The sequence below is a fragment of the Trichosurus vulpecula genome, chromosome 7 (assembly GCF_011100635.1).
Source record: "Trichosurus vulpecula isolate mTriVul1 chromosome 7, mTriVul1.pri, whole genome shotgun sequence".
NCBI classification, from domain to species: Eukaryota; Metazoa; Chordata; class Mammalia; order Diprotodontia; family Phalangeridae; genus Trichosurus; species Trichosurus vulpecula.
In genome coordinates, this window is record NC_050579.1 from 267234786 (window position 1) to 267249085 (window position 14300).

The window sequence follows — 14300 nt, forward strand, 5'->3', positions numbered from 1 at the left end:
GTCCAAGTTGTTTAGAGAATGAATGTGAGGACATATTCCTCCTGAATTGCCATCAGAAGGAAAAGAAATGGCACAGTTGGGGTCCTGCTTCCTTCACCCCAACTCCCTCCCCTTTGGAACAAGTTCACTAAGTAGCTGGGCCATTTCGGGAGGGGGGACAGGTGGAAATCAGGTAAAAGCGTAATGTAACACTCGATCATAGCTCGGACCCTCCCTCACTAGTGACAGATGAGCGGAGGTGGCGATTTGTAGGGATAAAAACAGCCAAAGCCAGGAAAATCCGACTTTATTTCTTAAATACTGTGAATAGGAAGGGGAATAGAGAGGTCCCTGGGAGAAGATGGTGAGGGGTGGCCATCAAGCAAGAACCTAAGGGTCATCAGCAAAGGCCCTGTGGGCATTGGGGAAGCGCTGGGGGCTGTAGTTGGGGTCATCCTGAAGTCGTTTTTGGATGTCAGAACGGAGCTGAGGAAAAAGAACAAACAGGTTGAGAAAAGAGTTAAAAGGGCCCTTAGCATACGCCAACACCCCGGAAACCTGCGTTCCACTAGGACGGTGACTCAGAAGGCAAATGTTATCCATCTTCCCCATGCAGATTGTAGATGGCACTACCGCTCCCCAGAGGCATCACAAATGATGGCGGTGATCCAATCCATCCCAGCTATTCTCCCCCTTGCTGACCTGATCTAATGGTCTCTTCCACTTGAATCCACCCTCTTTTCAAAATGAACCCGCCTGCCCTAGACTATTCCATTTCGCCTCTAGGAAAGGGAAGGAATGGCCCTTATGAAACTTTCCACTAAAGAATTGCTATTCTGTTTTGAGAGGGTGCACCTGCTGCCTGTAGCTCTCCTGAACCTCTGGTGCCTCCAGGTCATGACTCAGGCTCTCCGAGCTAGTCAGAGGTCGGGCTCCAGCTGCCTTGGCTGCCCTGCTCACAGCCTCTGAAAGAAGCAGCTGAGGGCCCTCGCCCTGCATCGTCTAAGGGGAGAAGAATGGCTTTCAGCATCAGACCAGCTCTCCACCCCACAACAAACTTAACTCCTAAGTTTCCACACTAGCAGAGAAAAGGAAATGTTTTGTGAATGCATTTGAAGGAGGAGAATGCCATGCTAGCAGATTGCCTGGCACCAAGCAGGTGTTCAATAAATGCTTATCTGAATTATACTGATTTACTCACATTTGCATTCACCAAAAAATGTGGGGTGGAAGGGAGGACAGGGGTGGGAGGATTACACATCATAAAGGGAAACAGGAAAGCAAAGGAATTGGCTTCATCACCCCTGTACAGAAGCTGAATGTCTAAGGGGCTTTGGGCATCTTCCCCAAGGAGAAAGGAATCAAACCTTGCGTCTCTTGGCGGGCATGCCGCTGAGGTAGGCATCACTCAGGGGAGGCTGTGGTTTCACCTTTCTCTGGCTCTGGATATCCTGCTGGATAATTGGAACCCACTCCTGGGAAAGAGTCACGGAATCAGGGATCGTTCTGCCCCATCCCACTCACAACACTAATCACTTCAAACACCCCCCCCAAAGCCACCGCACCCACTTACTGGGGGAACAGCAGCGGCCCAGGGCTCTGTCTCAGCTGTAGCTCCATCCTGTTCCTCCTGAGAGGTACCCTCAGGAGCAGGAGGTGGTCCCCGGGACATGGCCTCCTCTGCAGTGGTGCCAGGGGCTGGGGAGGCATTTTCCCGCTGGGAGCAAGGGGAAGAAAGAAAAATATCCACGTATCATCTCTCTCTAGCTTTCCTAGTCTTCCCCCATTGGTAGATACCCAGTTCCCAAATCTTCCCCAGTACCTGGGGTTCAGGAGTTCTTTCCGCTCCTTGGATTTCCATTGGTTCCTCAAGAACTGGCTGTGAAAATTGGTAGAGAGAGGTGATGGCTCTCCTTAAAGGTCCTTCCCCCAGTAGAACCAAACCTGTTAATCCTCTCCCCACTATGTGCCAACACCGTGTTGGGGACCTTTCAAACATAATATCCCAGCATCCTACCTGGGAGGGATCACCAGTTCTTCGAACATATCTCAGGACAGCATCAGGCCCCACGGGCATGTGCTCCAGCACAACTTGCAGCCGAAGTCCCATCATAGTAGTCAGCCAACTCACCAGGGATGGGTTCACTCCTCCAGACATCCGGCGCTGGTAAAAATAAATGAAAATTATTAATGGTCCCTGCCAACTCCAAGGGGAAATGTATATAATGGAAAAATCCCAGGAAAAGGAAGGAGACTAGATATAGAGGCCTAGAAAGGCTTGTGTCTTACAATTCTGCCATTGATGACATCAGTGAGTGCGCTCTGCTGTCCCCCCAGGCAATGCAGGTTCAGGGCCAGACACTCAAACAGCCCCTGGTTACACAGCTCCAGCAGTCGTGCCCCAAACCCACCATCTGCAAGAGAAAGGAGAGGAGTTGTTCCTCGTCATAGCTGATCCCCAATCCCTGACTTCCTCAAATTCCTGGCCCTTACCTGTGCAGTGCAGTACATGGGAAGCAATGCCGTTGAACTGCTCCTGGAGAAACTCCAGATTTGTTCTGGTGATGTCCACGCCTGGCTGTACCTGCACAGAGGCCTGAAAAACACAGACAGACAAAAAATGAGGAGACAAGGAGACAGTGACTAGAATGAGACTGGCCATTCCTGGACCTAGAAGAGGGGAATCTACTCCATACCGTACCCTAACACTGTACCTTGTGACTATGAGGGAGGAGGAAGGAAGAGATAGTTTTTTTGTGAGGTACATCACAGCCTCAGGCCCCTCCAAAAGCCAGAAAGAGGGGCAGTGGCTGAGTGTTGGGAGTTCACGTTTCAACACTCACAAAGCTCTCTCGAACATACTCCTCCAATCCTGTGATCAGTGTATGGGTTGCCATCTGTGGGAGAGACACCAAGACGAGATCAGCAACCAGCCTCTGGAAAATGCTCCCCTTCCCACCATGCTCAGCCAGTAATTCTGGGGGCAGGGCTAGAGGGCCCTCAGCAAGTCACGGAAATGGAGCACAGATTTAAAGCTGGAATGGGCCTCAGAGTTCACCAAGTTCAAGCCGAAGAATGCTAAGGCCCACAAAAATGACATGATTTGCATAGGTTCCTGCAGAACTAGGACTGAGTCATTTGGGAAAAGTAGCTCCCCTCACCCGGATGTTGTGGGGCGTGGGCTCACGGCCTCCCAGGTAGTGCTGATGAAAGAAGCCCCGAAGCTGGGGCTGGAGTCGCTGGAGCGGCTGGAAGTGCCCGTGGAGAAGCATTACTACATCTACCATGGAGAAGTTCTGGCACAGGAGGGAGAGCAATGCCCCGAAGAACCCTGAAAACATGAGGGAGACAGACGAATGGAAAAAATTTACCAAGTGTCCCACACAGCTACACCAACCTAGGACAAGAACTGGCTTGAAGAGTTTGCGTGCTCAGACCTCCCACCCTACACACTTCCTAGCACACAAACTTCCTTTGTTCTTTTGCTCATTTTGTGGTCTTCTTTCCTAGACTTCACAGAGGCAGACCAGTAACCCCTTCCACCAAAGGCTTCCCCCTGAAGATGACACCCAGTTCCCTATCAAGGAGACCCAATCCCATCCTTAAGTTTCTTCTCCCTCAAGGTTCCCCCTTGCTACCTCATCCCACTCACCAAGGGCTCCATCTGCCCCAGGTTCAAAAATGTTGCTGGAGCCACTAAGACGCTGGATAAAAGCCGCAATGCTCTCACTGCTCCCTGCTCTTGCTCCAAGAGAGCCTAGTAGGGAACTCAGCACACCCTGTACCACTGAAGTGAAGAACTCAGGAGGCAGGCTCTCAGGTCCCACGCCCCCTTGGCCTCGTGCCCCCAGCCCTGCTGGAGGGGACCCAGGTGGTGGGGGTGCCTGTTCTGGAGCAGGAGGAGGTGGTGGAGGTGGAGGAGGTGGTGGCGGGGCAGTCTGTGTTGCCTGTGAAGAAGCACAGGAATCAGTGACAGCAAGTGAATACAAAATAAATCATGAACTAGAGAGAAGAAAGCTAAAGAATGTATCTTGAGACTCCACCTCTGAGAGAGAGATAAAGATGACGTAACAGAATGGAGTGGTTGTGCCAATGGTACAAAGGAAGAGAATGAATTAAGTTAAATTCCAGACTATGGAACAGGTTTTATTAAGGCCCTAAAGCTAAAAATCCCAAGTATATCTCATAAAATGCTAGGTTCTAAGTACTCAGTAAGGATTTGTTGATTAACTGGTATACTAACAGGAAGAATTAAGAATCAGATACCTTCTTTCACACCCTCAATACCCCATGGGAGAGGATCACAGCACTCACACTTCCAGTAGTAGGGATCGTGACTGTGAGTTAAGCCTATCAGCAACTTCACCACTCACCTGAAGAAAATCTGTCATTCCCTGGAGGAAGGCAGGGACACCTGGCATGGCCACAGTGATGGTGGGAGAGCCTACACTGGCCCCTCCAACTCCTGGCCCTCCAGGCCCCAACAGATTCCCCAGAAGCTGAGAGAACTGAAGCTCAGTGGGAGGAGGTGGTGGTGGAGCCTGAGCAGGTCCTCCTGGGGCTGGCCCAGCCGTGGTGGCTGTGTTGGTGGTACCAGAACTTGCAGAGGCTGTAGCTGGGGCAGGGGGTGTGGCCAGGCCTGAGGCCCCCTGAGCTATTAAGGTAGAAGGGAGGAATTAGAGAGAGATAATCAGTATGGAGAAGACAAGGCATCACCAACCCTCCAGAAAGGGGCCCAAAGAACTAGGGAAGGCAGAGAAAGGGGAAGCTGTAGAGAGATAGGAAGATGACAAATGGTAAAAAGAAAAAGAACTTGGAGAAGTTAAAAAGGGAAACGGAGAAGTCTGGTGGGAATCTGGATGTGGGGTAATGTTAGGGAGAGGGCTGAGACTGGAGATGAGAGACATAATGGTATGATAGAAAGAGCACTGGACTAGGATTCAGGAGACAAGTGTTCTAGTCTTGAACTTGGACAAATAATCATTTCTCTGGGCCTCAGTTCCTCATCTGTAAGTGGAAAGGACTGGCTAGATGCTCCCAGCAAAATTAAAAATTTTAAAGCCATAGGAATGCCTTTTAAAAAATATAAATCATAATTCATTCAGACACATAAAATTACATAAGATTTTCTCCATAAACTTATCACTTGCCATAGAAAGAAGTTGGGACACAATAAAAAATCAATCTTTTTAGAAAGTTATGATTTTTAGAAAAAAGCAAAAGAAGTTCTAACTTTTTTGCTCCCTAAACTTTCACATCTTAAGTTGGACTGAGAAAAATTAGTAGGGTGGTTTAGGAAGAAGCAAGAGATTAGAGAGGCAAACGAGATTAGAGGCAAAGGAAGATTTTTAGAGGGAGAGAAGGGACAAAAATTTTTGTTCTCTTTTTGGAGGGGTCAAGAAATAGTGGTAAAGATCTTACCCACAAGCACAGGCTGCATGAGAAGCTGTCCTACCAGTCCGCTCACCATCTGAGCCAAAGACGCATTTGGCCCCACGCCTGGACCCTGAAAGAAGAAAATGGGGGGAAGGTTTGGGTCCTACACTCCTATGTCCAAGGTTCCTCTCTACTTACTCCAATACTCCCTCCTCAAAACTCCATCACATCTCAGTACCCATCTCCCTCACTCACCACAACTCCAGGGGCAGGTGGTCCACCAGGGTGGGGGGGCCGAGCTTGGGGAGGGGTAGGCCGAGCAATCACCACCCTTGTAGGAGCTGATGGAAAGCCTGGCACTTGCTGTCCTGGGGGTATATAGAGGAGGAGAAAAAAAAGCTGAGGCCCTATTCCTCCCAATTCCCACCACCCTAACCTCGCCCAAACCTACTGACTACTCCCCACCTTCTCTCCTTCAGCGGGACTGGTTACCTGTAGCTGCAGAGGCAGCAGCTGCTGCCATGGCCTGCTGAGTGATCTGGTGAGCAACAGCTTGCATGAACTCAGGAGGCAGGGAGGGCAGCTGAATATGAGTGGAACCTAGAAAGGTAGGGGGCAAATTGAACACTGATCACCATTCTCTTTTAGTCTTTTAACTCTAATTCTATTTCTACTTCCCCCTCCCAGAAATTCCCTCATTCTTACCCAGGGCCTGGCCATGACCAGGAGGGCCTGAAGGACCAGTTGGGGCACTGGGAACACTACCTGTCTGTGAACCAGAATCTGGAAGAAAAAAAAAGGAAACGTTAAACCAAACAAGGTAAGGGACTTGCTCTCTCTCCTCCAAAGGTCCTTCTGTCTTCGGTTTCTTAGCCTCCAGCTCCAATCAGACAAACTCTGAACTGTCTTTCCTATGTTAAGATACCCTCACAGCCCACTCCCCAACTCTGTAGTGAACTTTGGTAATGAAATCCCTGTATCATCAGTCTTCAGACTGAAAAGACGTTAGATGTTCCATCCCCTGCATAAAAACATGTCACATGTTTACCAGGAGGTGAAAAAGGATCCCAAAGTTTATAGTAGAAAAGTTCATGGTAGAGCCAGGATCAGCCAGAATCAGTGATTCCTGGTTCCTAATTCAAGGATCTTCCTACCACCACACCCATGCTCCTCTCTTCCACTGTTAAATCCATTCCCTCCTCCTGTTGCAAATAACCCTGACTCTGATGTGCTTTGCCCTCTCCCCAAACCATGGATCTCCCAGCTCACCCTGGATGTTCATGTGCATCATGACCACTGGTTCCACACTCTGGTGGGAAATCCTGATAACTCTGGGATGGCCAGGCCCAGGGGGTGGGGCCGGGCCTGTGGGAGGAGCCCCCTCGGCTGCAGGCTCCCCTGTAGTAGGAGAAGGAGCGGGAGGGGAAGTCTGCCCAGGAGCAGAGGATGGTGCCTCTGAGCTGGGGGTTTGGGGTGGCCTGGTCCCGTTCCCAGTCATGGTCACAGTTGTCCCCACATTGATCTAGTTGAGAAAAACAAACAAGAGAGAAAAACAAGGCAAATTGGAGCCCCAAACATAACTCCTTATCCACGTTCTTCTCTTGCTTTTTACCAGTTGTTTGGTCCTCACATCTCTTGCTCCTTCCTCTGTTCAGAGAGCACCTTTTCTACCCTCCTCTGACTCTCCAATAAGCACCACTCACTACCACACCACAGAACCCCGGCCATCACCCTTTGGCGTAGATTACATCGACCCCTCCCCCTAGACTCTTGCCGCACCGACCTGAATGGGGATAGCAGCCTGCTGCAGCACCATGGGAGCTGTGTAGTGAGACATCGGCCGGACGACATGCAGGTGTCGAGGAGGGGCGCATGCCAGGTTACAGCGCAGGTCAGACAGCGCCACGAAGGTGTTACCCAGCAGCCGCAAGCTCTCCCCAACCAAATTGATTACTCGCTGATCCTCTTCACGCCCCTCAGTCTGAAACCATTCCCCCAGACCCAGGAACAGGGAGAAAAGAAAAGAAAAAGTAAGAGGACAAGAGTTGGCTGGAACTGCCACATGTCTCCTTGAAACGATATCACCTTCTGTAGACAAAGAGCCAATCATACCCTTTGACCCAGTAATTCCATTGTGGCAATATGCCTGATTGTTATTTTTTTAAAACCGTCTATTCACATAGTTTTTCATAGCAGCATTATACAAAAACAGTAATTTCTAAACACTGAAGTGACTAAAAATCTTATAATGGGGGAACAGTTAAATTAAGATATATTAACACCACAGAACATTATAATGCAACTGCAACTGATAAGCATTAAGAATACAGAAACCTACATAAAATGGAAAATTATCGCACTGTTGAGTTAACATTATTATACTGCGTTATGGCAAAAAAAATGACCAAAAAAACCATAACCAGAAGAATAGAATATACACTAATTACCATCACATGAAGAGAAGTGTGTAAAAATAAGGGGACGAAGAATCCCAATGGTGACTTAAAGGAAAAACTGGGAAAAAAAAGTTATGCGACATTAAGCACTGGAGTTAATTAAAATGTAGCTGGTTATTAAGCAGGTATAGTTGTCAGCACTGATATCTAATATTAAAACTTCAATTCCATGTAACAGGAAGGGAAAAAGAGAAAAGCAAGAACATATCTCTACCCTTATTAAAGAGCTTTGTTCAGACAGTTTTATGTAAACTTAATTTCTGCCAATTTAATGGCAGTAAAAGGAGCTAGCTATTGGAAGGCATCTTTCTGGTTATTCCTTTGGAAATCATTAGCCAATAAATTTTCTATTTTTTAAATTCATGTTCTCATATTCAAATTTCCTGAAGAGTTTTATTAAAGCAGATTCTACTTACACCAGCTACTGGGCTAGGGAAACAGGGATGGAGAAGAGAGTCAGAAAATGTTCAGAGTACCGTACGGATGCCAAGGAGGATTATTTGCACTATTCCCATGTCACGTGGAGGTTTGTTTGGACTATTCTAATTCTAAACTGCTATGAAGGGCAAACGTTAACTGGACGATGTGATGCCCACCCTAGAGAGGCTGGGAGACTTCAAAACCACTGCTACCTTTGAGTCAAGAGATAAAGAAAGGAATGTAAAATAAAATGCTTACATTATTGTTGTAGTCTGTGGTGGCGGCAGATCCCAGTATTTCATGGTATCGCTGCAGAAAGGGCTGGAGTCGGCTCTCCACCCGCTGTAGCTCCTGAAGCACTTCAACATACTCCAAGGGGGATGGGTGGCTACAGGTGATGATGGCAGGGCATTCATTAAGGATTTCAGAGGTCTCCTAAGCCCCACTGTGCCTGCCTTTTCTCTCCCTTACTCATTCCTTTAAGCCAAGGGCATGTTACTGCTCCTTAGTTTTTCTATCAGAAGAACCAAAAACAGAACTTTCTTTCCCAGCCAAAAACTGAGGGAAGATAAGACTTCCTGGGAATGGAGTAATTTCAGAGTTCTCCTATCCCAAGAAGCCAGCACTTCCACTGAGCTAATCATATCCCTATTTCTTAGGTTCATACTTACATACCTCTTTATTTATCTCTTCTCTTAAAAAGAATTTTCATCTACTTCACTTGTCATTCAACAGGCAAAGTCCCAGCCCCTAGCTAATCGACCCTTCCCAATGATGCCCTGCTCCAACTCACTCACCTCCCTCCTCCTGTCTTCTAACTTTGCTTCCCCTGCCATTCAGAATCACTCACTTGGGAGCTGGGGCTGGGCCAGGAGGAGAGGATTCAGGGCTCCTGGGCTGGGTGCTTTCCTCTGGGTCTCCTGCTTCCATAGGCTCTCGTGAGGAAGCTTCACCCTCTGATGGTTCAGGAGTCTCTGAGCTTAAGGATGTTGACTCCGAAGCAGAAGGTGGTGGTGGCTGTTGCTGCTGATGCTGCCCTCCATTGGCTCTGCCCTAAAGGTTAAGAGGGAGGAAGGTTACTGAGTAAAGATAGAGTCAAAAGTAAAAGGTTATACAGTTTGAAATATAAAAGACTGGATTTCAATAATTAAGTTCTCTGAATGTGTCATCAGCAAAGGAAGGAAGGAGAGAGAACTATTTTCCAACTCCAACAAGGACAGAGCCCAAGAAAATTAACTGGCTAATGCTGTCACAGGAGCAACTCAGGTGAGACTAAAAAAAAAAATCTTCCAGTAAACACTGTTTTTAAAGTACTGGAATGAGGGACCTTAAAAAAGACTGTAGAACATTTTTCCACTTAGAAGGGAAAAGGCTTTAAAAACAGTAAAGGTTCTTCTTTCTGTGAAAGGAGTCAGGAAATAGCTTCCTGGACTCACAGACATGACCTAGGTAGAATATGAGTAAGACAACTTCTCCAAGTCCCTATCCTTCTCCTACCAAAATCTCAGAAGAAAATAGAGAAGGAAGCCGAAACAAGGATTGAGACACAGAAACTTAATGTGGTCACCCCAGCAGCCAAATTTGGAGAAGCAGCCCAAGAATAAATCTGCATCAACCTCTCCCCATATACCTCCAAACGGGATAGCACAGCCTGTATATCTCTCAGCATGTGCTGGGCCATAACCAGTCGAACACGAGGCTCACTCTGGAAATAAAAAACCAAGCACAAAAAAAGCAAACAGTCAAAACATGGGTGAAGACATTAGCCCCATAAACCTACCCAAACCAGGCCTCTGCTTTCTCACAGAATCTGTAGTTGGAAGGAACCTCAGAGGCCGGATAGTTCAACCCATACCTGAAAAAGAATCCACTCTACAACATAACCATCAACTGGTCATCCAGCCTTTCCTCAAAGACCTGCAGTGAGAGGGAGCTCACTGCCTTCCGAGGCAGCCTACTCCACATTTGGATTGGAATCTAATTGGTGGTTAGTTTTTCTTTACAGCAAGTCTAAATCTGCCTCTTGCAACTTCAACCCACTGCTTCTAGTTCTGCACTCTGGGCCTAAGCAGAAAAAGTCTCTCTTTTCTACACGACAACCCTTCAAATGCTTGAAGACAACTATTGCATCCTCCCTATGTTTTTTCTTCTCTAGACTAGACATCCCCAATTCCTTCAACCAATCCTCATATGACACGAAGTTGAGGCCCTTCACCAGCCTCCTCTGGATACTCTTCAGCTTATCACAATGTCCTTCCTATAAAGTGGCACGAAGGACACAACACAATAGGTGTAGTATCCGCACCGAGTAGATAATTCCACTGTACGCACTGTATGTTGCGTACAAAGCCCCATCTCAAGTTCACTCCCTCCCAAATACCCTGCCCTGATGTTCCCAGCCCCTGGATACCTGGATTGGCGCCTGTTCCATGTTTATATGAACATCCACAGCAGAGCCGTCGCTCTGGGGGGAGGGGGGGAGGGGAGGGAAGGGGCAGGGAGGGGGAAGAGAGGATGCTGTGACAACTGAGCTCTAGGAACTCAGGTATCCATGCCCCACCCCCAACTCTCTCCCTCCAGCCTCACTACCCAAGAAAGAGACAGGTTATCAGGCCCTCCAGATCCCCACCTTCCAACCCAAAGACCTAAGTATCTGGCCTTCCAATTTTTCCCACCCAGTCACTTTCATCAACCCCCCACCAAAGACACAGCTTTGCCCTGCAGCTTACAGGGAGATTGAAGGTCCCAACCATGACATAACTGTTAGCATTCCTGTCGTGGACGGGTGCACCAGGACCTCGAGGACCAGATGGGGGCCCTCCACCATGGGTAGCTGAGGGAGATCCTGCCCCCGAGGCAACCCCAGAGGATGGAGGCTGGGTCTGTGGAGGGGCCCGCTCCACTAGGTGGATCACCTTTCCCCCAACATCTGAAGTAAAGGAGAAAAGAGAAGAGAGGAGTGAGGGAAGAGTCAGCTAAATACCTCAACCCTCCCCCCTACCCAGCAAATAACCCTTTTCCTAAAGCCCCATCTAGCCCCTCACTGTATTCCTGTAGCTTCTTCTCATCCTGCAGAACTCGCCCCTGATATATGAGTCGCTGTTTCTCAGAAGGGATGCTGACCGAGGCAGCAATATGCTCCTTAAATTCCTTCACTGTCATCTGCAAAGATGAAAAGGAACAGGAAGAAAGGTCACAGAATATCTAATGCAGAACATGAAGCAATTGGGGGGGGGGGGGTAAGTCATGTAACAGTTATAAAAATAACTGCCCATTTTATTACATTTATGAAATATCCACTGCCTGCAAAGTTCTGTGCTAAGAAATACCTAATAGAAAACAGCAATTTAAAAAATTGCAATTTATTATTTTTGATATTCTTTTCTTTTTAACTTCTGAATTCCAAATTCCCTCCCTCCCTCCCAGTCCCTCTTGCACTCACTGAAAAGGCAAAGTAATACATCAATTATGCATGTAAAATCACAGCAACGGTTTTAAATGGAAATTAGATAGGAGGCCCAGGAGAAAATCAGGATACAAGAACAGATTCCCATCAAGCTCTACATTCTCTCCTTCTCTTTGGTTCTACGTCTGGAGTTACACCTAAGGAGGTCCTTACCATAGGTATAGTTACAACTAATAAGGGAACATTTTGTGAGGGAAAAGGAACTGTAATCAGGCACAGGGTCCCACACTGTGTTCGGTTTTATCAGATGAGATTGGTGACTCACACATGCCCAAAGAAATGGGCTTTTTGTATATCTAAAATATATACATACATGCATAAATATGTATGTATATACACATATATGCATACACGCACATACACATACAAACATATAAAACAGTCTTGCTTACGTTGCTCACGTCATTTATACGAAATTAATAATAGTAACAATAAACATTTATATGACATTTTACAGTTCTGCAAAAGCAAACAACACAGTAGGACAGGTATTAAAAATTTATCATCTGCATTTCACCCATAAGGAAATCTGGATTTAGAGATGTCTAGTGATTTTACCCAGGGCCATTTAGCTAGTATCAAACCCACATCTTTCCTAACTCCAAGTGTACCATTATTTCCACAATACCGATCAACTAGACCAGACTTACGGCGTATCCTACCCCAGTATTTTGTCCCTGGTCCAGATACCAGGGGGATGATTGGCAGTGATGGTTTTTCTCCATGAGATTTCAGAATTTGGGAATATCCCCAAACAACCCTACTTCTAGGTTCTTCACTTTCATCCATGTTGTACTTTCTCTACTGATGTGGATCACAATTACTCTAATACTGTAGGCCAATCCTGTGATGACCAACCTCTTTTGAGTAGGATATTTCTCAAATGACAAATATTTAGTACATTGTCGCATCCAGCTTGGTGGAACTCAGAAGCTTTGCAGTTTTGTTGGCCTGGCCTTAGAGAGCCCAACTATGATGAGCCAGCAATGTGAAGAAAAGAAACATCCCTAATTATCCTCATACTTTTTCAAGTCTTCTTGTGGTTTCTGCCAGTGTGCCCTGCCCCCAGCCCCATCCCCCACAGGTTCCATATCCTTTCTCATTACAGCTGGAGGCTCTTCAAGGACAAGAAATATAAACTCTTTTTGCCTCTAGGATTCTCCTAAGCGTATACTTATATGTACGATAGAGGCAGAGAAACTGTGCTCCTAGAAAACGTTATCTCCCCGTGACCCCAACAATAATCAGAACCCGTTCATGAGATGTTTCTCTATCTCCAACATGAAGGGACCTAGATGATCTCTGAACTACTCTCCAGTTCTAAAATCCACTAACCGATGTTTGACATGAATTATACATGTAAATAGAAGACAGAATCTGGGGGTCCTTGCCTCAGGATGAAAAGGTGGTTAAGGGAAAGCCTTTTACAGAATCTCCCAAGATCTCTGAACCCTCAGCTCTCACCTCAGCCCCCACAGTGAAGGTTCGAGTCTGGGAGTCCAAGGTCTTCACCAGGACCTCCAAGCTGGCTGGTTCCTCCATAGCACTGCTGCTACTGTCACTGGGCTCCATGACCAACGCGCTGAAGAAAGGAGAAAGGAAGACCAAGGCGTTAGCACAGAGCCTAAGTTCCTACATCCCAAGTGCTGATCCAAACTCCACCATAGCTCCCCAAGGAATCCAACCCCACCCCAACAACTCCAAGCACACACACATCCTGCTTCTAACCTGGGGTTGAGAGGGAAAGAAAAAACAGGAGCAGGAACCCAAACAAGGGAGCGGATTTGAAATGACGCCTATAACAACCTCAAGGAAGCATCTGTCAGGACAGGAACCATGACCCAAAGGTTGACACGAATGAGAAAAAGGATTGGGGGTGGGGGGAGGGGTGCGGGGTAAAGGCCTGAATAAGGTTGGGAAAAGCACTTCTGTCAAGGAGAAAAGGGACCAGGGAGGCATGCGCCACGCACGCGCACCATGCCACGCCCACCGCGATACGGAGCCCTCGAGCCTGCTTCTGTCGCGACAGATCAGGAAATCGGGACAATGACGGAAGGAAAAGGGAGGCCCCGGTCTAGCTGGATGTCACCCCTACCCTCGGTGGCACAGCGAGAACTACGCGCAAATACAAACACACATACATACATATATGTACACATACACTAGCTGGTACGTACGTACAGACACACACACACCCCGACACACATACACACACCTGCCCCGCGGCTCCGCCCCCGGCCTCCCGGCGGCAACGCCACTTCCGGTCCTGCCCCCACGCTTCCGCCTACGAACACTTCCTGTTCCCCGATAGAAACTGGGGGGGGGGGGGTCGCGAGACGGCACTTCCGGTTCCCCCGGTCCCCAAGATTTCCTTCTGTGGGGTACGATGAGGAAAGCGGCGTCCCCGGGTACCGGGGAGCCCCTAAGAGAAAACGAGTCGGGGCCCGGCCTAGGTGGGAGGGAGCCGAGCACCCAGAGGAGCCTCCGTCGCCGCCTCCCGGGGGACCTTACTGCGCTTGCGCAAACCACATTGCGCCTGCGTACATGATTGAGGCCCCGCCCCACTGATTGGATTTAGCAGCCTACAGTGCGCGCCTGCGCCG

The 14300-nt window shown here is 48.0% G+C and overlaps 1 protein-coding gene across 11 annotated transcripts; it reads right to left on the reverse strand.

Moving 5' to 3' along the window:
- Positions 1-269: 269 nt before the first annotated feature.
- BAG6 (BAG cochaperone 6) lies at positions 270-14281 on the reverse strand. Of its 11 annotated transcripts, none has more exons than XM_036766861.1 (26): positions 13913-14213; positions 13162-13279; positions 11276-11393; positions 10961-11160; positions 10642-10695; positions 9862-9936; positions 9082-9284; positions 8490-8619; positions 7139-7336; positions 6625-6877; positions 6061-6138; positions 5848-5955; positions 5611-5723; positions 5401-5485; positions 4353-4633; positions 3632-3926; positions 3141-3310; positions 2823-2876; positions 2473-2575; positions 2269-2393; positions 1997-2143; positions 1802-1858; positions 1553-1696; positions 1347-1454; positions 835-981; positions 270-465 (listed from the first exon to the last, which is right to left on the reverse strand). In XM_036766861.1, the coding sequence occupies exons 2-26, from the start codon at positions 13267-13269 to the stop codon at positions 370-372; spliced, it is 3450 nt and encodes a 1149-aa protein (XP_036622756.1). In that variant the 5' UTR covers positions 13270-13279; positions 13913-14213; the 3' UTR covers positions 270-369. The 11 variants fall into 11 exon arrangements, with proteins under 11 accessions (XP_036622756.1, XP_036622753.1, XP_036622757.1 ...); XM_036766858.1 differs by having other exon boundaries at positions 5848-5982; positions 13913-14208; XM_036766862.1 differs by having other exon boundaries at positions 13674-13933.
- Positions 14282-14300: the final 19 nt, after the last annotated feature.

Excerpts from the sequence above, each read along its gene's own strand:
- BAG6 (XM_036766858.1), bottom strand. The coding sequence starts at position 13,269 with ATGGAGCCCAGTGACAGTAGCAGCAGTGCTATGGAGGAACCAGCCAGC. Across the intron at positions 9,937-10,641 it reads TGGAACAGGCGCCAATCCAG|AGTGAGCCTCGTGTTCGACT; the intron begins GTATCCAGGGGC and ends TTTTATTTCCAG. Across the intron at positions 2,877-3,140 it reads CCACGCCCCACAACATCCGG|ATGGCAACCCATACACTGAT; the intron begins GTGAGGGGAGCT and ends TCTCTCCCACAG.